Source organism: Oncorhynchus clarkii, chromosome 5, assembly GCF_045791955.1.
Source record: "Oncorhynchus clarkii lewisi isolate Uvic-CL-2024 chromosome 5, UVic_Ocla_1.0, whole genome shotgun sequence".
NCBI classification, from domain to species: Eukaryota; Metazoa; Chordata; class Actinopteri; order Salmoniformes; family Salmonidae; genus Oncorhynchus; species Oncorhynchus clarkii.
Window position 1 is genome coordinate 9,799,118 of NC_092151.1, and position 27,897 is coordinate 9,827,014.

The 27,897-nt window shown below is 41.6% G+C and overlaps 1 protein-coding gene across 1 annotated transcript; it reads left to right on the forward strand.

Annotated features, from left to right (window-relative positions):
- The first annotated feature begins 4,039 nt into the window (after positions 1-4,039).
- On the forward strand, positions 4,040-22,091 carry LOC139408315 (decapping mRNA 2). Its single transcript, XM_071152041.1, has 11 exons — positions 4,040-4,340; positions 5,230-5,381; positions 5,673-5,800; positions 5,942-6,040; positions 6,192-6,344; positions 6,455-6,567; positions 13,652-13,756; positions 13,864-13,990; positions 17,150-17,233; positions 19,930-19,981; positions 20,652-22,091. Exons 1-11 carry the CDS (start codon positions 4,288-4,290, stop codon positions 20,792-20,794), a joined length of 1,209 nt encoding a protein of 402 aa, XP_071008142.1. The 5' UTR covers positions 4,040-4,287; the 3' UTR covers positions 20,795-22,091.
- Positions 22,092-27,897: the final 5,806 nt, after the last annotated feature.

The following is a 27,897-nucleotide window of genomic DNA, read 5'->3' on the forward strand; positions in this document are numbered from 1 at the left end:
ATAAATAAAAGTAGTGATGAAGTCAATCTCTCCTCCACTTTGAGCCAGGAGAGACTGACATGCATATTATTAACATTAGCTCTCTGTGTACATCCAACGGCCAGCTGTGCTGCCCTGTTCTGAGGGCCAGCCGTGCTGCCCTGTTCTGAGGCCCAGCCGTGCTGCCCTGTTCTGAGCCAATTGCAATTTTCCTAAGTCCTTTTTTGTGGCACCTGACCACACGACTGAACAGTAGTCAAGGTGCAACAAAACTAGGGCCTGTAGGACCCTTCCTTCTTGATAGTGTTGTTAAGGCAGAGCATCACTTTATTATAGACAGACTTCTCCCCATCTTAGCTACTACTGCATCGATATGTTTTAACCATGACAGTTTACAATCTAGGGTTACTCCAAGCAGTTTAGTCATCTCAACTTGCTCAATTTCAATGTAATTTATTACAAGATTTAGTTGAGGTTTAGGGTTTATTGAGTGTTTTGTTCCGAATAAAATGCTTTTAAATTTAGAAATATTTAGAGCTAACTTATTCCTTGCCACCCACTCTGAATCTAACTGCAGTTCTTTGTTGAGTGTTGCAGTCATTTCATTCGCTGTAGTAGCTGACGTGTATAGTGTTGATGTGACGGATGTGAAATGGCTAGCTAGTTAGTGGTGGTGCGCGCTAATAGCGTTTCAATCGGTGACGTCACTTGCTCTGAGACCTTGAAGGCAAGGGCCGTGGCTTTTGTGGAGCAATGGGTAACGATGCTTCGTGGGTGACTGTTGTCTGTGTGCAGAGGGTCCCTGGTTCGAGCCCGGGTATGGGCGAGGGGACGGACGTAAAGTTATAATGTTACATTGAGTCATCCGCATACATAGACAATCTGGCTTTACTCAAAGTCAGTGGCATGTCGTTAGTTAAAATTGAAAAAAGCAAGGGGCCTAAACAGGGGAATTCCTGATTATATTTGAGAGGCTTCTAAACACCCTCTGTGTTCTGTCAGACAAGTACCTCTTTATCCACATTATAGCAGGGGGTTAAGCCATAACACATACGTTATTCCAGCAGCAGACTATGATCGATAATGTCAAAAGATGCACTGAAGTCAATCAAGACAGCCCCCACAATCATTTCATCATCAATTTCTCTCAGCCAATCATCAGTCATTTGTGTAAGTGCTGTGCCAGTATCGAGTCGATGTGCAAGGGTACGTACGAGGTAATTGAGGTAATATTGTACCAGTCAAAAGTTTGGACACTTACTCATTCAAGGGTTTTTCATTATTTTTACTATTTTCTACATTGTCTGCACTATTATTCTACAACAAACAATTAAATAACACATATTGGAATCATGCAGTAATCAAAGATGTGTTAAACAAATCAAAATATATTTCAGATTCTTCAAAGTAGCCACCCTTTGCCTTGATGACAGCTTTGCACACTCTTGGCATTCTCTCAATCAGCTTCACCTGGAATGCTTTTCCAACAGTCTTGAAGGAGTTCCCACATATGCTGAGCACTTGTTGGCTGCTTTTCCTTCACTCTGCGGTCCAACTCATCACAAACCATCTCATTTGGGTTGAGGTTGGGTGATTGTGGAGGCCAGATCATCTGATGCGGACTCCATCACTCTCCTTGGTCAAATAGCCCTTACACAGCCTGGAGGTGTGTTGTCATTGTCCTGTTGAAAAACAAATGATAGTCCCTCTAAGCGCAAACCAAATGGGATGGCGTATCACTGCAGAATCCTGTGGTAGCCATGCTGGTTAAGTATGCCTTGAATTCTAAATAAATCACTGACAGTGTCACCAGCAAAGCACCATCACACCTCCTCCTCCATGCTTCACGCTGTGAATCACACATAAGGAGATCATCCAATCACCTACTCTGCATCTCACAAAGACACGGCAGTTGGAACCAAAAATCTCAAATTTGGACTCATCAGACCAGAGGACAGATTTCCACTCGTCTAATGTCCATTGCTCGTGTTTCTTGGTCCAAGCAAGTCTCTTCTTATTATTAGTGTCCCTTAGTAGTGGTTTCTTTGCAGGAATTCGACCATGAAGGCCTGATTGACGCAGTCTCTGAACAGTTGATGTTGAGATGTGTCTGTTACTTGAAACTTTTGAAGCATTTTTTGGGGCTGCAATCTGAGTCCTCTGCAGCAGAGGTAACTCCGGGTCTTCCTTTCCTGTGGCGGTCCTCACAAGAGCCAGTTTCATCATAGCGCTTGATGGTTTTTGCGTCTGCACTTGAAGAAAATGTAAAAGTTCTTGAAATTTTCCGGATCAATTGACCTTTGTCTTAAAGTATTGATGGACTTTCGTTTCTCTTTGCTTATTTGAGCTGTTCTTGCCATAATAGGGTTATCTTCTGTATACCACCCCTACCTTGTCACAACACAACTGATTGACTCAAACGCACTAGGAAGGAAAGAAGTTCCACAAATTAACTTTTAACACGGCACACCTGTTAATTGAAATGCATTCCAGGTGACCACCTCATGAAGCTGGTTGAGAGAATGCCAAGAGTGTGCAAAGCTGTCAAGGCAAAGGGTGGCTATTTGATTTTGATATGATTATGTATTTTGATTTGTTTAACACTTTTTTTTGGTTACTACATGATTCCATATGTGTTATTTCATAGTTTTGATGTCTTCGCTATTATTCTACGATGTAGAAAATAGTACAAATAAAAACCCTTGAATGAGTAGGTGTTCTAAAAATTTTGACCCGTAGTGTAGCTCTAGAGAAACTGTGCAATGTGTGCATTGAGCTCGCAGGGGGGGGGGAAACTAACAAATTGGAATTCAAATTATTGAACAGACATGAGTAAATTAGTTGTTTAAAAAATGAAAAAAGAACCCCAATTATAATAAAGAAAACCCCTTGAATTAGTAGGTGTGTCCAAACGTTTGACTGGTACTATATGCACATATAGGTACGGATGAAGTTACTAGGCAACAGGATAGATAGTGCACTGTAACAGCAGTTTATGTGATGAGTCAACATAGTTAGTGCAAAAAGAGTCAATGAAGATAGTCCGGGTAGTTATTGGTTAACTATTTTTAACTAACTATTTAGTAGTCTTATGACTTGGGGGTAGAAGCTGTTCAGGGTCCTGTTTTTTCCAGACTTAGTGCATCGGTATCGCTTGCCGTGCGGTAGCAGAGAGAACAGGCTATGACTTGGGTGGCTGGAGCCTTTAACCATTTTTTTATATGATATATTTTTTTACTACAGCCCAGTCACACATATCTCCATTATGAAACATTTAATATGCCTACACATTAATATGTCAGCCTATGAAAACACATAATATTTATAACGTCTATAATGTCATATATATAATGCCATATATCCTAATATTTGTTTTATTTTATTCATATGCATGTTCATTCAAAAAGGTCAATCCTGGGGTTCACTGACATTCTGCCATTCATATCCTAAAATAGCATCCAACTTTCAAATTACTGTCACAAATGAGAGGTAATTTTGTCTATTTTATTGAATTAAACAACTATTAATATCCACACGTGTAGACGAGGGCAGTAGACTGAATGAATGGTTGTAGCTGTATAATGGTTTAGTGCTTTTACAGGTCGCTTGCCTCTCACAATAGAAGATATAGAATATAATCACTTATAAGGGCACGTATAACAATATTCTATATATGTTATTACTAGGACAAGTTTATATTATTCCTATAATAATGTAATTGTGGCCAAGGATATCGCATGTTATTTATTGTGATTACTGCTAATGAGAAACTGTTCTAATGCCACTGGGATGTCCGCGTATAAAATGTAATTTACATGGCTACACAGGCCTCGCCTCTTCCTCAATAATGTCTAGTTGTCTACTTTATAATCTTGCTCGAATATCTTTGCTTACCGTTTCCTTGTTTTGTCAACCAAACTTAAATACATTGTGCTCGAGTTATTGTGCGTCTTGATTGGTTAGAATATTTTGACAGGCCATCATTTAGCCTAATAAGGTACCACCTACTCAACGTGGCCAGCCTCCCCTGGTATACGATTGGATAATAACGTCCCCTCACATCATCAACAGTGGCCTTTCTACCTTTCTTTTTCGATTGCGCGGTGTTGGAGTTTGTTTTTAGCGAGCTAACGTAGCTTACATGTATTTATTTGTGTAAGTTTAGGGACATTTGACGAACCTGGCACATATAGTTCGCCTTGATTGATCAATAGAATGCATTGATTCGAGATTTAAGAAAATAGTAGCTTTGCGCTGTTTATTTTTCGCCTCATTGTTTCGCGAGTTCGGGATGTTTTTATCCTCAACATGGAGACAAAAAGAGGGGAGATTCCCAACGGCGTATTGGACGACCTCTGCAGGTAAATACCGCGTCAAACGCGACTAACTTGTTTTCTTACTAACACTATACCCGGAGGGGTGTCTTTTATTGTGCTTGTGGCTTGTCGTAACGTTGGTTGTGGATAGCTAGCTAGATACCGAGGTAGTTAGTCTGTCTCCAAGTGACAATGGGGTTGACTTAACGAAAGTGCGTTGCATCAGTGTTCTCAGGGGTTGTATTGATTATGTTACAAAACGTTTCTCAAACGGAACGAAACGAAACGGGGAGGGACCTATCTGAATGTGTTAATCAATCATCAAATTGTATTGGTCACATACACGTGTTTAGTAGATGTTATTGCAGGTGTAGCGAAATGCAAGTGTTTCTAGCTCCGACAGTGCAATAATATCAAGTAATATCCAACAATTTCACAACATATACACACATCTAAGTAAAGGAATGGAATTAAGAATATATAAATATATGGACGAGCAATGTTAGAGCGGCATAGACTAAGATACGAATATAGTATATACATATGATATGAGTAATGCAAAATATGTGAACATTATTAAAGTGACTAGTGTACCATTTATTAAAGTGGCCAGTGATTTCAAGTCTATGTATATAGGCAGCAGCCTCTGTGCTAGTGATGGCTAATCGTCAAATATTAACTCGTGATTTGCTCTGTTTGGTTCTTAAACGGTTTTTGTAATGAATGCGCCCCTAGATGCATACACGGAACCTCAAGCTTCGCTACAGTCATGATGGTACATCATTAATGTTTGGCTACCGTCATGGTACTTCATTATACTGTGTTGTAGTTTCATAACTCAAACTGTATTGTGACATGGACCACAGTATGTTGTCTAATTAACTATGTCCGTGTAGTTCTGCTACTGTACTGATTTGCCCCTCCTCTCTTCCAGTCGATTCATCCTCCACATCCCTAGTGAAGAGAGAGACAATGCTATCCGCGTGTGCTTCCAGATCGAGCTTGCCCATTGGTTCTACCTGGACTTCTGCATGCAGAATGCACCAGGATTACCTCAGTGCGGGATAAGGGACTTTGCCAAGGCTGATATCCTTACATGAGAATAATGATGTGAGAGGGGGCTGGGGGGGTTGATTTCATGTTCTTTTTTTCTTTGGTTAGTTCATTCATGATAAAAAAAAATTAAAAAAAAGCTTTATGACCATAGGCCCGCTGTGTGAAAGGTTATGTACATGTCATCACCTAACCGTTTCTTGTTGAACTTGCAAAGACCCCTTCAATTCAATTCAAATAACGTCTTGTGAGGAGCGGTACATAAAACTAAACTTAATATTTTTTTTGCAAATGTTCCTTACATTCTCCTTGACACCATGCTACTTTTTAATCATTGTCCATTCTTGCTGCCCAATGGGGAGGATGTACAGAAGGTTCTAGAACAGTGGAAGGAATATAAGATGGGTGTTCCAACCTATGGTGCCATTATTCTAGATGAGTCGCTTGACAATGTGCGTATAGTACATACATTATAACACTGGCTGTGTATGGTGATACTTCCTGAAACATTTCATGTCTTAAGTTGTCTCAGGTGTGTGTGTGTGTGTGTGTGTGTGTGTCCTTTTATAATATTTAATATTTCTTCTCTTTAGGCATTGCTGGTTCAGGGCTATTTGGCCAAGTCAGGGTGGGGCTTTCCAAAGGGAAAAGTCAATGAAGATGAGGCTCCCCATGTTTGTGCTGTACGAGAGGTAATTGCCTCTTACTAAATTATCTCAGTTTTATAGGTCTTTATAATTCTGATTTGGCAAGAAAGTATTTGCTCAATACAGAATGGCTAGATACTATATATGACGTTTCATTCAATAATGTTTTCTCATACCCATGTCTGTATTCTCTTAGGTTATGGAGGAGACGGGTTTCGATATCAAAGATCGCATCTGCAAAGATACGTACATCGAGCAGAAAATCACTGATCAGTTGGCCCGATTGTACATAATACCTGGGGTACCCAAGGAGACGAAGTTCAACCCCAAAACAAGGAAGGAGATAAGGGTACGGTTACCCCTTAACTTTCTCATCTTTTGTTCCTATTTGCAATTTGTATTTACAACGCAGATGAAGAGAACAACTAGGACTAGCTTATTGTGCTGTGTTTCTCCTAGAACATCGAGTGGTTCCCGATTGAGAAACTACCATGTCACAGAAATGACATGACTCCCAAGTCTAAACTTGGACTCGCCCCCAACAAGTTTTTCATGGCCATTCCTTTTGTCAGGTAAGGGTCTTGTTGCGCTTCACACATTCAGAAGAACATCACTAGGACAAAAGAACAGGCACTTAATGAACTAATGAAAGATTCATCTTTGGTCATCAAACCTGTAGACAAGGGGGGCGCTTTGGTTGTTTTAGATTATGACAAAGAAGATATTCAGAGACAATTCAATAATGAACGTTTAAATAGAAAACTGAGTGTTGATCCCACACAGGTGTTCCAAAGGGATATATGCTCTAATCTGAAGCAAGCCATATTAAACAACCTTATCTCAAAACCTGAATATGAATACCTTTGCTGCAAATGTGTCGTGCGTCCATGCCTGTACATTTTTGCCAAAATTACACAAACCTAAAACACAACAAGGCAGTTATCCAGGCAGACCAGTGATCGCAGGAATAGGTTCAATGCTAGAGCCATTGTCGAATTTCGTAGACTCTTTTATTAAATCACATGTGCAAGTATTGCCATCATATGTGAAAGACTATAGACTTCATAAACAAGATCTCGCCAATAAAGGGTTTAACAGAAGACTGTTGGTCACATTTAAATGTCGGAGTCTATGTAACAGCATTCCCATACGGGGTAGCTGGCAGCCCTAGCTCACTATTTGAAAGACAGAGATACTAACGAATACCCACCAACAAACTTTATTCTTGAGCTGGCTGTATATGTTTTGACGTACAACTATTTCAGGTTTGATGATGAATACTACCTCCAAATCAAATGTATTTATATTGCCCTTTGTACATCAGCTGATATCTCAAAGTGCTGTACAGAAACCCAGCCTAAAACCCCAAACAGCAAGCAATGCAGGTGTAGAAGCACGGTGGCTAGGAAAAACTCCCTAGAAAGGCCAAAACCTAGGAAGAAACCTAGAGAGGAACCAGGCTATGTGGGGTGGCCAGTCCTCTTCTGGCTGTCCCGGGTGGAGATTATAACAGAACATGGCCAAGATGTTCAAATGTTCATAAATGACCAGCATGGTCAAATAATAATAATCACAGGCAGAACAGTTGAAACTGGAGCAGCAGCACGGCCAGGTGGACTGGGGACAGCAAGGAGTCATCATGTCAGGTAGTCCTGAGGCATGGTCCTAGGACTCAGGTCCTCTGAGAGAAAGAAAGAACGAATTAGAGAGAGCATACTTAAATTCACACAGGACACCGGAGAGGACAGGAGAAATACTCCAGATATAGCAAACTGACCCTAGCCCCCCGACACAAACTACTGCAGCATAAATACTGGAGGCTGAGACAGGAGGGGTCAGGAGACACTGTGGCCCCATCCGATGACACCCCCGGACAGGGCCAAACAGGAAGGATATAACCCCACCCACTTTTCCAAAGCACAGCCCCCACACCACCAACTTCAACCACCAACTTACCATCCTGAGACAATGCCGAGTATAGCCCACAAAGATCTCCGCCACGGCACAACCCAAGGGGGGGCGCCAACCCAGACAGGAAGATCACATCAGTGACTCAAACCACTCAAGTAACGCACCCCTCCTAGGGACGGTATGAAAGAGCCCTAGTAAGCGAGTGACTCAGCCCCTGTAATAGGGTTAGATGCAGAGAATCCCAGTGGAAAGAGGGGAACCGGCCAGGCAGAGACAGCAAGGGTGGTTCGTTGCTCCAGAGCCTTTCCATTCACCTTCACACTCCTGGGCCAGACTACACTCAATCATATGACCCACTGAAGAGCTGAGTCTTCAGTAAAGACTTAAAGGTTGAGACAGAGTTTGCATCTCTCACCTCCAAACGATTGAAACATCGATGGGCTCCGCATTCGTTCTGAGCTATGCTAACCTTGCTAGCAGTCTTTTCCATATGGGGAGGAACGGGGGAAAGAGCTGTCAGACTTTCTGGAATTATTCAATGACATTGACTCCAATCTCAAATTCACTATTGAATGTGACACTAAATGTGTTCATTACCTCGACATATGGATTGAGAAATGAAATGGAACCCTGTTTACAACTCTGTATAGAAAATAAATGGACAGAAACACACTATTACAGGGGGGACAGCTTCCACCCTGAGACAGTTTTTCAGACTGTGCTAATTATGCCACTCCACAAAGGACTATATCTAGAAAAAGCAGCAGAGATGCGCATTCGGTTTCTAAGAAGAGGCTATTCTCCACAATGAACTCCCGAAAAGTGGGAGATGCTGTCAAGAAACACGGGCATGTTTTATCATCGGACCCAGCTTTGCCAGCTGAATTTAAAAATACACCACTTATTGTATATAGGAGAGGTCGCAATTTACGTGGTAAATTGGTCCATGCTAACTGCCAGCCACAAAAGGAAATCAGCCAGGCTCTTTTACGCACTTTTCTGAATGGTAGCTATAAATGCAGAGGTTGCTCACAGTGCAACAATATGATGAAAGTGTGAATATTTCTGCCACCCACATACAGTAAAACAGTTCCAAATAAATGGCATTAATATGTGCTCCACCACTGACGTTATCAACACGATTAAATGTCCTTGTGGGCTGTGTTATGTAGGTAAAATCTCTTGTTCTCTCAAAGAATTTGTGAACATAAAAGATTAATCAGGAGAAACGACAGGGATTATCCAGTCGCAGTACATTTTAATGACCTGAAACATGACATTTTAAATGTTAAAAAAATGAAATAAATTGGGGCATAGAGAAAGTTAAGATATCAGACAGGGGAGGTGATAAATAATACTCTGAGCAAAAGAGAATGTTTTGGGATTTTCACCCACCAGACATTATTTCCTAATGTATGTTGTGAATATGAATTATACCCCCATGTCAGATTACGCTGATGTTTTTCTTGCGCTGTACACAATGATTTATGAAAACTTTCTTGGTAGGTCGATGTCCTCATTGTGGTTTTACAGACTTAATACGTTTTTATATACACACTTTATTCAAATTTTTTTTTTGAAATGCACATTGTTGTATTTGTTAGCACTTATTTGTTTCCCCTCGACTCCAACCCCATTCGATGCGTGGAACGGATGTGGGCGGGGCTAGGTCTACATGAGGGTGTTCATTATTTTTTTTTACTCATAAAAGCTCTGACAAAGGCCGTGAGTCCGATGCGTAAAGCTTATTAAAAAGCCGTGTGTAGCTTTCTTCTTTTTTTCTTGCTTCACACTGATAAAGATGCCCATTTCTGAAATATTATTTGTCTTATTTTTTGGGGTGGGTGGTTCTGCTGTAATATTGTAGCTTCCATCAATGTAATCAATCCCCATATATTTTTGGGGTAAATATACATATGTAGTACCAGTCAAAAGTTTGGACACCTACTCAAGGCGTTTTCTTGAATTTTACTATTTTATACATTGTAGAATAATAGTGAAGACATCAAACTATGTAATTACACACATGTAATCATGTAGTAACCCAAAGTGGTGATTCTTCAAAGTAGCTGTTGCCTTGAGTTTGAGTTTATTTTTATTTTTACAGGGACAGTGCCCATTAATCAACGTTTCAGTAAAAGTGCCGGTTTTAGCCAGCCGGCTAATTTTCAACCGCAGTCCCTGGGCAGGTTATTAAAAACAATTACAATATAGACAATAGCAGCATAGAACAAGCAAGACATAGCAACATAGGACAAGCAAGACAAAGCATACAGAGCAACATAGGACAAGCAAGACGTAGCATACAGACAGAGCAACATAAACAAAAAGCAGCAAGACAAAATTCATAAAAGCAACAAAGTGTTTCCACACCTCACAAGCTACAGACAACAGACAACATGGAAAGCGGCAACACACAGCTAGGGACCATGTTCACAAATCTGATTGACCTTTAGCCATGACTTCAAGCATTTTGTGAAAGTGTGATATGTGGTGCAGTTATGTGTGTCTGATGGCAGTGTATTCCAGACATGGGAAGCTCTCACAGAGAATGCAGATTTACTAAAGGTGCTTTTCCTTAGGGGAACTATACAGTCACCTCTCATGGCAGACCTTGTGGATCTGCTGCCATATGTCTGGGTTTTCTGTTTAACAAAAATATTGAGTGGAGGGGGAGCCAGACCATTAAAGATCTTGAATACAAGACATGCGTCGGTGTATTGCACAAGATTTTCCCAACTCAAGAGCTCATGCTTTCTAAGAATGTGACAATGATGATGGCTATTGGGCTTCCTATCAAGCACTTTGAGAGCCTGTTTGTAGACAGACTGAATAGGTTTTAATGTTGTACAGCAAGCTTGAGCCCAACTAGTCAAGCAGAATGTTAAGTGGGGGAGTATCATAGTTTCGAAGTACAGTTTTGCTACCTCTGTAGTCAAACAATTTCGTATAAATCGGAAATTAGCTAGGTTGAATTTGGTTATTTGAATTACTTTTTTCACATGCTTTTTAAAAGAGAGGTTGGAATCAAGGCTTGATGACAGCTTTGCACACTCTTGGCATTCTCTCAACCAGCTTCACCTGGAATGCTTTTCCATCAGTCTTCAAGGAGTTCCCACATATGCTGAGCTCTTGTTGGCTGCTTTTCCTTCACTCTGCAGCCCAACTCATCCCAAACCATCTCAATTGATTTGAGGTCGGTTGATTGTGGAGGCCAGGTCATCTGTTGCAGCACTCCATCACTCTCCTTCTTGGTCATATAGTCCTTACACAGCCTGGAGGTGTTGGGTTATTGTCCTGTTGAAAAACAAATGATAGTCCCACTAAGTGCAAACCAGATGGGATTGCGTATCACTGCAGAATGTTGTGGTAGTCATGCTGGTTAAGTGAATTCTAAATAAATGCCTTGAATTCTAAATAAATCACAAACCGTGTCACCGGCAAAGCACCATCACACCACCTCCTCCATGCTTCACGGAGGGAACCACACATGCAGAGATAATCCGTTCAAATTCTCTGTGTCTCACAAGGACACGGTGGTTGGAGCGAAATATCTCTCATTTGGACTCATCTGACCAAAGGACAGATTTCCACCGGTCTAATGTCCATTGCTTGTGTTTCTTGGTCCAAGCAAGTCTCTTCTTCTTATTGGTGTCCTTTAGTAGTGGTTTCTTTGCAGCAAATTGACAATGATGGTCTGATTCACGCAGTCTCCTCTGAACAGTTGATGTTGAGATGTGTCTGTTACATGAACTCTGTGAAGCATTTACTTGGGCTGCAATTTACGAGGCTGGTAACTCTAATGAACTTACCCTCTGCAGCAGCAGTAACTCTGGGTCTTCCTTTCCTGTGGCGGTCCTCATGAGAACCAGTTTCATTATAGCGCTTGATGGTTTCTGCGACCGCACTTGAAGAAACTTTTTCAAAGTTCTTGAAATTTTCCGTATTGACTGACCTTCATGTCTTAAAGTAATGATGGACTGTCGTTTCTCTTTGCTTATTTGAGCTGTTCTTGCCATAATATGGACTTGGTCTTTTACCAAATAGGGCTATCTTCTGTGTACCACCCCTACCTTGTCACAACACAACTGATTGGCTCAAACGCATTAAGAAGGAAATGAATTACACAAATGTACTATTAACAAGGCACAGTTGTTAATTGTTAAGGCAAAGGGTGGCTACTTTGAAGAATCTAAAATATATTTTGATTTGTTTAGCTATTCTTTTTTGGGGGGATACTACATTCCTTGTATTATTTCATAGTTTTGATGTCTTCACTATTATTCTACAATCTAAAAAAATTAATGAGTAGCTGTCAACTTTTGACTGGTACTAGTATGTGTATACACACATACAAACACCTTTTTTTAAATAAAAGGTTTGTCAAATATAACCTGTCCGTGCAGCATGAATAACAAAATGGTAAAACTATTGTATGTTTAGGGTGTAGCCATAGGTGACACCGGAGTTTCTAGTTTGGGGAAGCACATTTTCACCATTAAAGATGCACCTTCATAAAGCATTCCATGCGTCACTGGCATTTGCAGACTAAAGTCAGAGCGCCTACTATTCATAATGTGATGATTGGATAGGCATTACAGGCTAATAAATTGATTACTGTTGGGAAAATATACAGTTCAATGCGTAGCTGAGTGTGTAGTGGCGTAGAGTAAACCTAGGCTGTATTCAGATGTGTTTCTTCTTCTCTTGCACAGGGAAATGTGGTCTTTTTTTTTATTAACCCATTTCATTCCTCCTACACTTTTTTGAATAGCCTACGACACAAATTACAGGGTAGCCTACGACGACAACTACTCTGCTGATACTGACAAACAGAATTATAAAAAGGACGCTCTCTGATCCATATAATAGGTTTATGGGTAGGGGAGACACAAATACAATATGAAGTCCATCTAACCTGGAAGACAATATTATTGTCCAAAAACACATTTTCAGGTGGCACTGACCCAACCATGATAAAGAGTGAATATGCACACTCATCGGAGTGGACAGTGCTCTCCGCAGGTGTCAATAAGATGGACTATACTGTTCGCTGAGAATTTTGATAACTAAAAGATGGTTTAGTCTCTTCATTATCTGGTCTTTACAGCAATAGCCATTTGTTTTCCAGAGATTGTCGAGTAGCAACAGAGATTCAAAATACAATCTGGTATTTGCTGTGTGCGCTGACCAAGTTGCAGAACTACAGGCAGACTACAGGCAATGCGATTTTGAAAACCATCCACAGCTTCTTGTTTTTTTGGTAAAGAAGCTAATGATCCTCTGGCTTTCCTCATGCTTTCTGGTGTAGTAGCCTATTATTTGTATGATTTCTGTAAAGATTGGAGTAGGCAATTTGAATGAATTTACTTTAGGGGAAGCCTTTTAGGAAAGCCCGTTAACAAATTCTTATTTACAATGACGGCCAAATGACGCTGGGCCAATTGCGTGCAGCCCTATGGGTCTCCCAATCACGGCCGGATGTGATGCAGCCGGGATTCGAACCAGGTACTGGCAGTGACGCGCCTCTTGCACTGAAATGCAGTGTCTTAGACCACTGCGCCACTCGGGAGCCTCTTAGCATCCCCTAGTCTTATGGAGGCGTCCCCTATAGTTGTAGCCAACTTGTACAGTATTTTATTGTGTAATCGTCTATCCTGTGTGTATAAAGCTGACGCCAGTTTTTAATACCATTTTTAATAATTCAGTCGTTTGATTCTAGCATCTCTACTTTGCCCTCCACAGACCACTCCGAGAATGGATTGCCAAGCGTAAAGGAGAGTCTACAGACAGTGATGAGGATTTTGCATCCAATGGCAGCACTCCATGCAAACCTCTGGACAAAGCACGGTAAGACACTTATGCCCATGCTGAAGACAATTTGTATATACATTTGGTGGACAATAAAGCTTAGTTTTATTTTTTTTGAATGAATTGAATAATTTCTTCTTCTATAGCTCCAAGCATCGACGGGCCCAGATGTTGCCTGAGGCATCTCCAGGAGAGGGGTGGGGGAAGCAGAAGCAACCCAAGCCTCTGGGACAGCTGAGCCAATACGAGGTCTCTGAACTCTTGAAAGCCAAGGTTGGTTGGTCTCTGCTGTTTGAACGGTCATCTATGGTCAGGAATGTCTGTTTGGGTAGTGCTGAGCGATTTTTATTTTTTATTATTATTATTTTTAAAAAATTGTGCTATTTTAGGTTGTTTTGGTTAGATTTTTATTTTTAAATAGTCACTGTTTTCGATTTCTGTTTCGATAATAAGAAAAACATTAAATGCATAATGAAATAATACAATTAAAAATAATTTTAGAGCTTTCTAATGGAAATTCCTAAGCAAAAAATTGTGAACATTCAATTGCCAAACATAGAAAATATGTTGTCTGTCAGGTCCACATCAATAGAAAATGACTATGAAGTAAAATATTTCAGTTGGTTACATTATTTAGTTTTTATTTGACTTTATTATTTTTCATTCTTTAGTCATCATCTCTGCTCAGGAAGTAGCAGCCACCCAGATCACATCTCTGTGCTTCCTGTACGGTCTTTAGTCATCCTATTTATATAGCCTGCCTCAGTATGCTGCAGAGCTGTCTGACAATCAGTTGACTAGTTCTTCAAAGTAGATAAGACACACTTTCACGAACTGTCCCTCTTGTCATTGTGTTGTGTTGTCTCTTATGCGCTCTGTGTGTCACTAACCTAATGTAGAGGGCATGAAAGTGTATCCGTCCAGAGATTATGTATATATTGACGAAATGCTCACGCGTGCTTAACTCGAGTCTCCCATTGACATGAATAAATGACTTTTGGGAAAGTCATTATCGTGCACTAATCTCAACTCTGAATCGTGCAGTATCAGAAAATGTTACGGCTCAGGTACCCCACACTTGCTCCAGCAGACTCTATAAATTAGATGCTTTGGGCAGTTATCCACAGATTTAACTTCAGAGTGCTGAGGCCTGCTGCAGCTGGCACGTTTAGTTTAGACCAAATGCAAGATGGGGGGGGGGGGGGTAGATGTATGAAATGTCTGTGGTACATCTGCTTTAAAAATACTACAATGGATAAACTAACAAAAGCATGACAAACACTCAGGTTGAAACACATTGCATGCTCACTGCCAGTCTTCCTCAGGCAAAGCCAGATTGTTTAATTAATGGGTGAGGCAACACTGAGTGTGTGTTTACTCTGCGCTAGGATACTGTAGCATACTGATACAGTGCCTTGCGAAAGTATTCGGCCCCCTTGAACTTTGCGACCTTTTGCCACATTTCAGGCTTCAAACATAAAGATATAAAACTGTATTTTTTTGTGAAGAATCAACAACAAGTGGGACACAATCATGAAGTGGAACGACATTTATTGGATATTTCAAACTTTTTTTTAACAAATCAAAAACTGAAAAATTGGGCGTGCAAAATTATTCAGCCCCTTTACTTTCAGTGCAGCAAACTCTCTCCAGAAGTTCAGTGAGGATCTCTGAATGATCCAATGTTGACCTAAATGACTAATGATGATAAATACAATCCACCTGTGTGTAATCAAGTCTCCGTATAAATGCACCTGCACTGTGATAGTCTCAGAGGTCCGTTAAAAGCGCAGAGAGCATCATGAAGAACAAGGAACACACCAGGCAGGTCCGAGATACTGTTGTGAAGAAGTTTAAAGCCGGATTTGGATACAAAAAGATTTCCCAAGCTTTAAACATCCCAAGGAGCACTGTGCAAGCGATAATATTGAAATGGAAGGAGTATCAGACCACTGCAAATCTACCAAGACCTGGCCGTCCCTCTAAACTTTCAACTCATACAAGGAGAAGACTGATCAGAGATGCAGCCAAGAGGCCCATGATCACTCTGGATGAACTGCAGAGATCTACAGCTGAGGTGGGAGACTCTGTCCATAGGACAACAATCAGTCGTATATTGCACAAATCTGGCCTTTATGGAAGAGTGGCAAGAAGAAAGCCATTTCTTAAAGATATCCATAAAAAGTGTTGTTTAAAGTTTGCCACAAGCCACCTGGGAGACACACCAAACATGTGGAAGAAGGTGCTCTGGTCAGATGAAACCAAAATTGAACTTTTTGGCAACAATGCAAAACGTTATGTTTGGCGTAAAAGCAACACAGCTGAACACACCATCCCCACTGTCAAACATGGTGGTGGCAGCATCATGGTTTGGGCCTGCTTTTCTTCAGCAGGGACAGGGAAGATGGTTAAAATTGATGGGAAGATGGATGGAGCCAAATACAGGACCATTCTGGAAGAAAACCTGATGGAGTCTGCAAAAGACCTGAGACTGGGACGGAGATTTGTCTTCCAACAAGACAATGATCCAAAACAAAAAGCAAAATCTACAATGGAATGGTTCAAAAATAAACATATCCAGGTGTTAGAATGGCCAAGTCAAAGTCCAGACCTGAATCCAATCGAGAATCTGTGGAAAGAACTGAAAACTGCTGTTCACAAATGCTCTCCATCCAACCTCACTGAGCTCGAGCTGTTTTGCAAGGAGGAATGGGGAAAAATGTCAGTCTCTCGATGTGCAAAACTGATAGAGACATACCCCAAGCGACTTACAGCTGTGATCGCAGCAAAAGGTGGCGCTACAAAGTATTAACTTAAGGGGGCTGAATAATTTTGCACGCCCAATTTTTCAGTTTTTGATTTGTTAAAAAAGTTTGAAATATCCAATAAATGTCGTTCCACTTCATGATTGTGTCCCACTTGTTGTTGATTCTTCACAAAAAAATACAGTTTTATATCTTTATGTTTGAAGCCTGAAATGTGGCAAAAGGTCGCAAAGTTCAAGGGGTCCGAATACTTTGGCAAGGCACTGTATCTCTTAGTGTCATCAAAACAATGCAGCAATTGTAATCCAGCATCAATTCACTCAAGGGCAAAAGGTCTGTTTTGGGTTTTTCTGTTACCAGCAGAGGGAGATGTCACCTTAGTCTTCCCAGTTTGGCCTTGTTCAGAATCAGGCCTTGTAGAATGCAAAAATATTTCTGTGTCTAGCCTGAAATTATTATTATTTTTTAAATCAAGAATTCCTGCTTTTCTGACAGCACCCATTAATCAAAACTGACCTAAACCAAAATATTTTTTTCCCCAATTTTCTATGTTATTCAGAGGACACTATAGTAGGAGAAGTGCATCAGTGGCTACTCAATATATTTTGTTGTTGTTGAATGTCCAAAGTATGAGTCCTGGTTCTATGGTACTTGCTCCTGTCTGCAGAACCTCAATGTGAAAGGCAATGGGAAGAAGCACCAGGATTCTCCCAACCTGAAGAAAAGAGCCAATGGAGTCGGCAACCAGCAGGTGAAACTTAGCTTGGCTGAAGCTGTGTGTAACGCCTCACCATAGTTTGTTAGGTGTGCTTGCTGAAAGTGAAAACAACTACTGAAATCTGGCTTACTTTTTCTCATTATTGGCTGTCCTCCGCCACCTGTAGCCCCAAAACCGTAATGGCTACCAACGCCAAAACTACTTTAAAACATCCAGGCTAGCACTAGTCTTTAAAAAAAAGTATATATGCTACTTTCTCACTGACTCGGCTTGTATTGCTTGCCAAAAAACTTCTGGATTTAGTGTATTCTAGTACTTTTTTTAAAAATATCGAAGCCCTATAGGCCATCCATTTTAGATTCGATATGTGTCTTCAACTGTTTGCTCTACAAACATCAAACTGACGTTGACAAGTGCGAGCCGTCTCAACTTAGATTTGTTTAATTTGACCTTTTAACTAGACACGTCGGTTAAGAACAAATTCTTATTTTCAATGTCGGCCTAGGTTAACTGCCTTGTTCAGGGGCAGAACAACAGATTTTTTTACCTTGTCGGCTTGGGGATTCGATCTTGCAACCTTTCGGTTAATAGTCCAACATTCTAACCATTGGGCCATTGATTTCGTCAATACAGATTTTTATAGCTACCTTAAGATGAATGCTCCAACTGTAGTAACTGGGACTTGCTCTGAATAAGACTGTCTGCTAAAATGACTAGATGTAAAACCTCACAGCTTCCTGTCGTCGTCATCTCCCCCCCCCCCCCCATGTCATTAGTGGAATACAGATTTCCACATTCTAAATCACTGGTGCAGAACTATCAGAATGTTCAAACTAAAAAAAATTCAGAGCTTAAAACACTCTCAATTTGTTATGATGCTATAGTACTCACTACCTTACTGTGCTAACCCACTATAATAATGCCATACCTACAAGCCACCCCTAAATAGCTCACTATAACTACTACCATTACTACTGCAGTCACTACATGTGTCAAACTTGCAAAATGCGAAACCTTCTGCACACCCTATAGGAGAAGTGTAGGAAATAGGAACACCGCTTCGGTCGCTGTCTCCCTTTCGTCTTGTTGTTTAGTGTTTCCCAAACCTGTACTCCTAGCCAGTCCACTTATTGATGTATTCCCGAACTAGCACAGCTGATTCTAAATGGTCCCATTATAATCAAGCCCCGCATTAGTTAAATCAGTGGACTGGTTTGGGTGTACTCCAGGAGCTGTTGATCTATCCTTATGAGGTATCAAACTTCACTATACATCTAGACATCTAACTATAACTGACCTAGACCCTCTACACATCTAACTATAACTGACCTAGACACTCTACACATCTACAATTGAAGTCGGAAGTTTACATACACAATTAGTATTTGGTAGCATTGCCTTTAAATTGTTTAACTTGGGTCAAACGTTTTGGGTAGCCTTCCACAAGCTTCCCACAATAAGTTGGGTGAATTTTGGCCCATTCCTCCTGACAGAGCTGGTGTAACTGAGTCGGGTTTGTAGACCTCCTTGCTCGCACACACTTTTTCAGTTCTGCCCACAAATGTTCTAATCTGTCTGTAAACAATTGTTGGAAAAATGACTTGTGTCATGCACAAAGTAGACGTCCTAACCGACTTCCCAAAACTATAGTTTGTTAACAAGAAATTTGTGGAGTGGTTGAAAAACAAGTTTTAATGACTCCAACCTAAGTGCATGTAAACTTCCGACTTCAGCTGTAACTATAACTGACCTAGACCCTCTACACATTTAACTATAACTGACCTATACCCGTCAAACTATAACTGACCTCTACCCATCAAACTATAACTGACCTACACCCTCTACACATCATCATAGATGTAGGTCCAGACCAACTGAACCGCTCCCGAAATAAAGCCAATTATACAAACTAGACCTCTTACTAGTCTAAACTATAGACCAGGATCTAGACCAATTTACTTGACCTCTACCGAGACTATAAGAACGTAGATTAAGTCTGAGTGCCAGTCTTTTCATGCCAACTCTTTGTCAAGCCAAACCTCTATAGCTTGACAATAACAGCAATGGAGTTGGCAAGAGCACTAACAGATCTGGGACCAGGCTAGAGGAGGAGACAACAGATCTGGGACCAGGCTAGATGTAATCTAGACCAATACTAACAACACTTCTAGCTAGATCTAATTTCTTGTGGACAGATGCAGGTAACATAAATGGTAGTAGCATCTGTCGACAGACTGTGGTATGCGACAACTAACGAGGAACTTTGTTCCGGTACGCTGATTTTCCGTCGCTGATCATTTTGACAAATCACGATTTCACAGGTGCTCGCGTCTTTCCAATTTCAGAAGGGACTTGCCCGAAACTGGCCGAGAGCTTCCGTTGAGAGGGGTGGAGACTTCACTAGTCTCGTTAGTACTCCCCCCCCCCCCCCCCCCAGAACTCTATCGAGCATCTGAAAAAATTACGGAAGATTTCAGTTCTGGGTGTCCAAGATTAAACTAGATCTAAAACAAGTGAATAGCTGAAGAAACTACACACATTTTCTTGACGCTTTCTAGTTATTATCTACTAATTCAATACAAATCGGTCTCGCATTTTAAATTGAAATTATATTCATGTGTTCAATGGTGATTGTGTGTATTGTTGTTTTTTGCTTGAAGTTTGATCATAATCTGTTGATTTATCATGGACATATTTTTTTGCATTTAAAATGTTAACTGTTCTTCCAGAAAGAGGAGAAGAGACTTCAGCCCAGGAGACTACAGGACAACTTCGACACAGGTATTGCACAAAGTGAAGATTAGGAATGAGACAAGTTTTCAATCGATATGTAACAGCTTTTATGTGCTGTTTAAAGCAACTATACGTTCATTTTTTCAGATACGCATTGTTTTGGGTCCCTCTTTTTCACTATAGAGATCGTCTAACTAGCTCAGGGGTGGCCATGACTCCTGGAGATCTTCTAACTAGCTCAGGGGTGGCCGTGAATCCTGGAGATCTTCTAACTAGCTCAGGGGTGGCCGTGACTCCTGGAGATCTTCTAACTAGCTCAGGGGTGGCCGTGACTCCTGGAGATCTTCTAACTAGCTCAGGGGTGGCCGTGACTCCTGGAGATCTTCTAACTAGCTCAGGGGTGGCCGTGACTCCTGGAGATCTTCTAACTAGCTCAGGGGTGGCTGTTACTCCTGGAGATCTTCTAACTACTGTAGCTCGGGTACAGTTAACACACCTGATTCAGCCAATCAAGATCCTGAGGAGCACATGACTAGAATGTCACAAAATTATGTTGTGAGAGGGTTGCTCCCCAAGAGGTTTGGCCACCTTTTTATTAGTTCAGAGTGAGAATTGAAAGGTATTGTTCACTTCAACATCAGTCAGACATTTTCAGAGAGCAGGGGGGGGGGGCTGTGTCCACTGGCCTTGAGTGAAACTGCTCCCTTTCTCTTCCCAGATTCAGCACTGCCATCTGACACGTGCAGCTCCACCAATGGGCAGCAGGTGGTCTGCAACAGCAACTGTGAACACCTCTCCTCCAGGTCCTTCCTCAACTTCAAGTTCGACAGGGAGGCCATCATGAAATGCTTTGACTCCTGAAATAGCCAACGGACACCTTGGTCGTGTTCAGTAGGGACCAAAAGGAAGTAAATGCATTTTTTTTTGTTGCTTTTCGTTGTATGCCCTAATGAACACCACCCTGGAATGGCACACTAGCAGATACTTCAGTTCTATGGAAACGGCAGCCCCTCCAACCGTATGGTTGAGATGAAGAGTACTGACCACATATATAAAAGCCTTCTGTTGTAGGTTTATTATTTTTTTGTCAAGCACAGAAAGGTGAACTTGGTGTCGCTGTTTGTTCATTCAAGCCGAATACTTGCTTTGGGATTCTTAGTAACTTAGTTTCGCTTCCAGGAAATCATGCAGTGATGTCAATGGCAAAAAAATAGGGATGAACAGTTTGTACTCTTGTGCACAGATCTCTAGTTAGGATTCAGCCCATATGATCCAGATTTACTAAGCATTTGCATCAGGTGCAAATGTTGTACCTGTATTTTTATAGAGGGAATGAATCACCGAAAGTAGTGGGGGGAGGGTTGAAAATACAGGTTCTGAGAAGAATAATGGTAAAGGTAGATTTAAAGGTTAAATAAAAAATAAAGGTAGATAAAGAGTTTTAACTTTGGGGTTTCATCCCCTGTTGACACGAACAAAGCATATGTTTAGTAAATCTGGCCAGTGAGTGAAGTCGGCGCCATTACTTGCCAAGGTCAGTGTTTTTTTTGTTTGTGTGTTTTTTTTGTCTAATTTTAATGGACGACATAGTCCAACTTTGGTCAGTTTCACCGCCTTACCAACTGAGCTCCCGATTTATGTTTTAGGGCAGTGGTTCCCAACCAGGGGTCCTAGGACCACTTGGGATATGTGGTCTATCCACAGGGGGTACTTGAGAAGACTCAAGAGACCATAGGACTGCTGGTAAAATGCACATGAGGGGGTACTCCGGGTAGAGCGAAATTCATTTGCAGTGGTACAGTAACCGAAAAAGGTTGGGAACCACTTTTTTTTGTGTGTGTGTATAGCTGGTGTGAACTGATCTGAGGCTAAGCACAGAGTACTGTACATTGTGATTCTATGCTTTATCCCCAAAGTCATAGAGCTGGTGTAGATGGTCTTGTACAGGCAGTCATGTTGAATGGCTCAAGCAGTGTCCGCTCCAAGTAGCCTCGTCCTACCAACTGTGATGCCAATGGCCGCGTTCCAGGTCAAGCTTCTTTCTTTTGCAGTCGTGCATCTCAGAAGATTGCTATATGATACGAATGTGGTTTCCACAATGTTAAATGTGATTTTTGCGCAGTACGACTGCAATAAAGACAACCTGGTACGTGTCCTATGTCTGTCTTGTCTGGGGTCTGTAGCAGGGCTCGGTGCAGCTAGCCTGACTTCAGAGGCTGATGGCAGAGGTGTAAGACCGAAACAGCTTGTGTTAAGATTCCTCTGTGCAAAACACATCACTCTCACAATGCGCCTGGTTAAAAAAGTATCTGTACCTATTCTACACCTGGAACAAGACAAATCACATTTTACACAAGGGAACAGTAATAGGTGGATGGAATCCTAAGACAAAACAGAAATAAATGTTTCCTGTTTTCTATCTTTTGTTTGTTCTCCCTTCTAAAAAATGATTCAAAACTGAACGCACAGGTGCAAAGGCTTAGTAAATTTAGCCCAATATGTGTGGTACAAAGTATACTGCTAACTGGCATAAATGAAAATCGATTTACCCTTGCATCATCAGTATGCTTGTTTGAAGTATTTCAGACCTCTGAATCATAATACCGTGCCTGCTAAGGTATACGTTATGTTTGTCATGGCAACAGGTCATAGAACCCCAACTGGGACTGGAATGTAATGTATGATTGAACAATACATTGACCCTACATGTAGTCAAAGGTAGGTTTTTAGAGAACTTCATGGTAATACTTTACTTGATGCTAAGTAATGCATTGTGGTTAAAATGCATGTAATCCTTGTCATAAGAATATATGAACCCCGCTGTGTTTTAGTAAGTGTCGTCTCTTCGTGATCCTTTAAAAAGACTTCTATTTTCAGTGAAGCATTGTAAGGGCTCATACCTGCTTATAACAGGTCATGAAGTGTCATACCTGCTTATAACAGGTCATGAAGTGTCATACCTGCTTGCATTAAGTTAGTAGAGTATTACAAGCTTCATGTTCAGAGGTGGTTATTCAACAATACATTAACATTGTCTTCTCATTCAGGAGGGCGCAACATTACAGAATGTTTACGTAGAAATAGATTGTGTAGAAGATACACACTTCATGTAGAATTAAGACTCATTACATGTCTACGTTGCATCTCACGGAATCAGTCCCATGATTCAATCTGAGTAAGAGACAGTCTAAACAGGAACCTGTTAGAGATGTTAGAAGACATACGTCCCCTCTTGGGAGAAACACTCTGATCTTGTTCTGGTGACGTTTCCTAACGGCAGTCATTTCCCCGTCTGTGGTCGGCACTGCGCTGAGACGGTAATGATCCCATGTTTGTTGGTGTGTATTTCTGGAGTGGAGGTATTTCGGCGTTTCCAGCAGCAAGCTCTGATAATAAATAATGAAAATAGTGGTCAGAAGTGTCCTGTGACCTCTTCACATTGCTTCATCACTCTCCCTTATTGGAATAACTGCTTTTAAAGTAATTTGAGTCTCACTGCTCTCTTACAAGTAGCAGGCTACTTTTTTTGTCCTAGAATTAGCCACTGTGTTAGTCCATAACCTCCTGCTCTCACCTGTCTTCTCGAGGCGGTCTGCTCTTGTATGTCTTCTCGAGGCGGTCTGCTCTCGTCTGCCTTCTCGAGGCGGTCTGCTCTCCTCGGCCTTCTCGAGGCGGTCTGCTCTCACCTGTCTTCTCGAGGCGGTCTGCTCTCACCTGTCTTCTCGAGGCGGTCTGCTCGAGGCGGTTGCTCTCACCTGTCTTCTCGAGGCGGTCTGCTCTCACCTGTCTTCTCGAGGCGGTCTGCTCTCACCTGTCTTCTCGAGGCGGTCTGCTCGAGGCGGTCTGCTCTCATCGGTCTGCTCTCGCCGGTCTTCTCGAGCCGGTCTTCTCGAGGCGGTCTGCTCGAGGCGGTCTGCTCTCATCGGTCTTCTCAAGGCGGTCTGTTCTCGTCGGCCTTCTCGAGGCAGTCTGCTCTCGTCGGTCTGCTCTCGTCGCGGTCTGCTCTCATCGGTCTTCTCAAGGCGGTCTGCTCTCGTCGGTCTTCTCGAGGCGGGCTGCTCGAGGCGGTCTGCTCTCATCGGTCTGCTCTCATCGGTCTGCTCTCATTGGTCTGCTCTCGTCGGTCTTCTCAAGGCGGTCTGCTCTCGTCGGTCTGCTCCCGACGGTCTTCTCGAGGCTGTCTGCTCTCATCGGTCTTCTCGAGGCATCTTTTGTCTTGCAGTAAGTCAAGATATTTTGTGGCCCTTGGCGTTTGAACCATAGTTAACCCAGGTGCCTGCTGAGAAAAAATGTGATGAGTTTTGATATTATGTACGGTATGCTGATGAACCCGCGGGACTATGACGAAGCAGGACTTTCCTTTTGATTAACAGTGTTGTATTCACCGCGTACGGTTCATTCTCATGTGTCTGTAACAAATACCTGTTCATGAGGGTACAACATTGAAATGTATTGTTTAGAGTGGATATGATGGTCTGGTCATATAGAATAGGGAACCGTGTCAGCTCTATTCGTTACATTTCTATCTGCAATGTTCTGAACTTCCTCTGTTGATTTGGAGAATTGCATTGGTGGTGTACATCTGAACGCCGTTGACCTGAGGTTGGTAGATATAAGCAGGACTTCTTCCTTTTATCTTCATGTGTAACTCGTTTTCAATGCCAATCATTATTCTTTTGATCGTAAGCTTTCATTTTAAATACTGTACTGTTGGGTTTTTCCCCCAGTTTTTATTTTAAAAAAGTTACATTTTTTGGAACATGGTCAGTTGCAGCTCAAGTTGCTTCTGTTATTTCATCTATAAAACGTAGATAATTTATCTCAACCGTTTTCTATACTTTATGGGTAACACTTAATTTGAAAGGGTACTTAGTAAGGACTTCCTGACACATTAATTTCATCAATGGCTACGTCAACATCCACAATGTTATCTATTCATTATTTCACAGTAATGTTCTTTACTTGTGATTGTTGACATAAGCATGTACTGCTTATGAAAGTTTTATGCATGGCTTATTAAGTATTTAGGTAGGTACCCTTCAAGCACTGTTAAGACTGTTTTTGCATAAAGTAGACCTGCCATTAGTTTTTACTGAAATTGTGAAGTAAATGCAGTAAGATAGTTAATTAAGAAAAGCAGTCCATCATGCTTTTGGTGGGTAAAAAAAAAAGAAGTTAATGTAATGTACAAGTTGCTTGTCTCATCTGTTGTCTCCAGGAAGCAATCTCCTCCGACTGTTTTATTGTTATGTTTCTATAAAGACATTGTTCTCTTCAGTCAGAATGGCCTCTTTTTCCTCCCCTCATTAGCAACATCTGATTTATCTGTCAATGGAGCGAAACGACATCAGGCTTTCATAGTGTCTGCCTGATCTGATGGGAATCACGTCTTATGTGAGACTGGATAGCCTCCTATGTCTGTTAGTTTAGAGGATTCAAAGGTTGACAGTACCGATGGTAGTGACAAAAACATAAATTGTCACTATCTTTTTATTTGTTTGTGGTCATAGTTTTACTGTATATGCTTTACATATCTACAACTTTTATTTTATTTAACCTTTATTTAACTAGGCAAGTCAGGTAAGAACAAATTCTTATTTACAATGACAGCCTAGGAACAGTGGGTCAACTGCCTTGTTCGGTGGCAGAATAACGGATTTTTACGTTGTCAGCTTGTTGATTCAATCTAGCAACCTTTCGGTTACTGGCCCAACACTCTAATCACTAGGCTACCCGCCGCCCCCAAACATACAGGTAACTGCCAAAATAAAGGAAACCCCAACATAGTGTCTTAATAAGGCGTTGGGCCACCACGAGCCAGAACAGCTTCAATGCGCCTTAGCATAAATTCTGCAAGTGTCTGGAACTCGATTGGAGGGATGCAATACCATGTTGCAATAAATTCCATAATTTGGTGTTTTGTTGGTGTTTTGGAAAACGCTGTCTCAGGCGGACCTCCAGAATCTCTCATAAGTGTTTAATTGGGTTGAAATGTGGTGACTGAGACACACACCTTTTAACCCCCTATGGTCCTGTGAGACCCCTCTTTCGTAGCCTTTGAGATCTCTTCTAGCCATGGTAGCCAAAATAATGGGAAACTGGGAGTTTTTATACATGACTCTACATGTGATTGATGTTAATTGCTTAATTAACTCAGGAACAACACCTTTGTGGAAACACCTGTGTGGAAGCACCTGCTTTCAATATACTTTATATCCCTTATTTACTCAAGTGTTTCCTTTATTTTGGAAGTTACCTGTACACGCATGAGGTAGCTTACACATGTTAATGATAGTATAACAGGAAACTGCAAAACGCAAGCGAGACCCCACTACCACAAAAAGTGTATTTCTCTCAAATTTTGTGCACAAATTTGTTTACATCCCTGTTAGTGAGCATTTCTCCTTTGCCAAGATAATCCATCCACCTGACAGGTGTGGCATATCAAGAAGCTGAATGAACAGCATGATCATTACACAGGTGCACCTTGTGTTGGGGTCTGAAGTTTTGGCACACAACACAATGCCATGGATGTCTCAAAATTTGAGTGAACATGTAATTGGAATGATGATTTGCAGAAATGTTCTCTAGAGAATGTAATGTTAAATTCTCGTCCATAAGCTGCCTCTAACGTTGTTTGAGAGAATTTGGCAGTACGGTCCAACTGGCCACACAACTGCAGACCACGTGTATGGCGTGTGGGCGAGCGGTCTGCTGAATTCAATGTTGTGAACAGAGTGCCCCATGGTTGCAGTGGTGTTATGATATGGGCAGACATACAGTGCATTTGGAAAGTATTCAGACCCCTTCACTTTTTCCACATTTTATTACGTTACAGCCTTATTCTAAAATGGATGAAATAATTGTTTTCCTCATCAATCTACACACGACCCCATAATGACAAAGCAAAAACAGGTTTTTAGAAATTTTTGCAAATGTATGTATATATATAAATAAAAAAAAATGAAATATCACATTTACATAAGTATTCAGACCCTGTACTCAGTACTTTGTTGAAACACCTTTGGCATGACGCTATAAAATTGGCACACTTGTAATTGGGGAGTTTCTCCCATTCTTCTCTGCAGATCCTCTCAAGCTCTGTCAGGTTGGATGGGGAGTGTTGCTGCACAGCTATTTTCAGGTCTCTCCAGAGATGTTCGATTTTGTTCAAGTCTGGGCTCTGGCTGGGCCACTCAAGGACATTCAGAAAATTGTCCTGAAGCCACTCCTGTGTTGTCTTGGCTGTGTGCTTAGGGCCTTTGTCCTGTTGGAAGGTGAACCTTTGCCATGGTCTGAGGTCCTGAGCACTTTGGAGCAGGTTTTCATCAAGGATCTCTCTCTGATCTCTCCATTCATCTTTGCCTCGATCCCGACTAGTCTCCTGGTCCCTGCCACTGAAAAACATCCCCACAGCATGATGCTGCCACCACCATGCTTCACCTTAGGGATGGTGTCAGGTTTCCTCCGGACTTGACGCTTGGCAGTCAGGCCAAAGAGTTCCATATTGGTTTCATCAGATAAAAGAACCTTGTTTCTCATGGTCTGAGAATCCTTTAGGTGCTTTTTGGCAAACTCCAAGTGGGCTGTCATGTGCCTTTTTACTGAGGAGTGGTTTCCGTCTGGCCACTACCATAAAGGCCTGATTGGTGGAGGGCTGCACAGATGGTTGTCCTTCTGGAAGATTATCCCATCTACACAGAGGAACTCTGGAGCTCTGTCAGAGTGTCCATCGGGTTCTTGGTCACCTCCCTGACCAAGGCCCTTCTCCCCCGATTACTCAGTTTGGCTGGACAGCCAACTCTAGGAAGAGTCTTGGTGGTTCCAAACTTCTTCCAATAAAGGATGATGGAGGCCACTGTTCTTCGGGACCTTCAATGATGCACTCATTTTTTGGTGCCCTTCCCCAGATCTGTGCCTCGACACAATCGTGTCTCTGAGTTCTAGGGACAATTCCTTCGACA

Coding starts and splice junctions, on each gene's coding strand:
- LOC139408315 (XM_071152041.1), top strand. CDS start 4,288: ATGGAGACAAAAAGAGGGGAGATTCCCAACGGCGTATTGGACGACCTC. Junction 4,341..5,229: donor GTATTGGACGACCTCTGCAG/GTAAATACCGCG, acceptor CCTCTCTTCCAG/TCGATTCATCCTCCACATCC. Junction 5,382..5,672: donor AAGGGACTTTGCCAAGGCTG/ATATCCTTACAT, acceptor ACACCATGCTAC/TTTTTAATCATTGTCCATTC.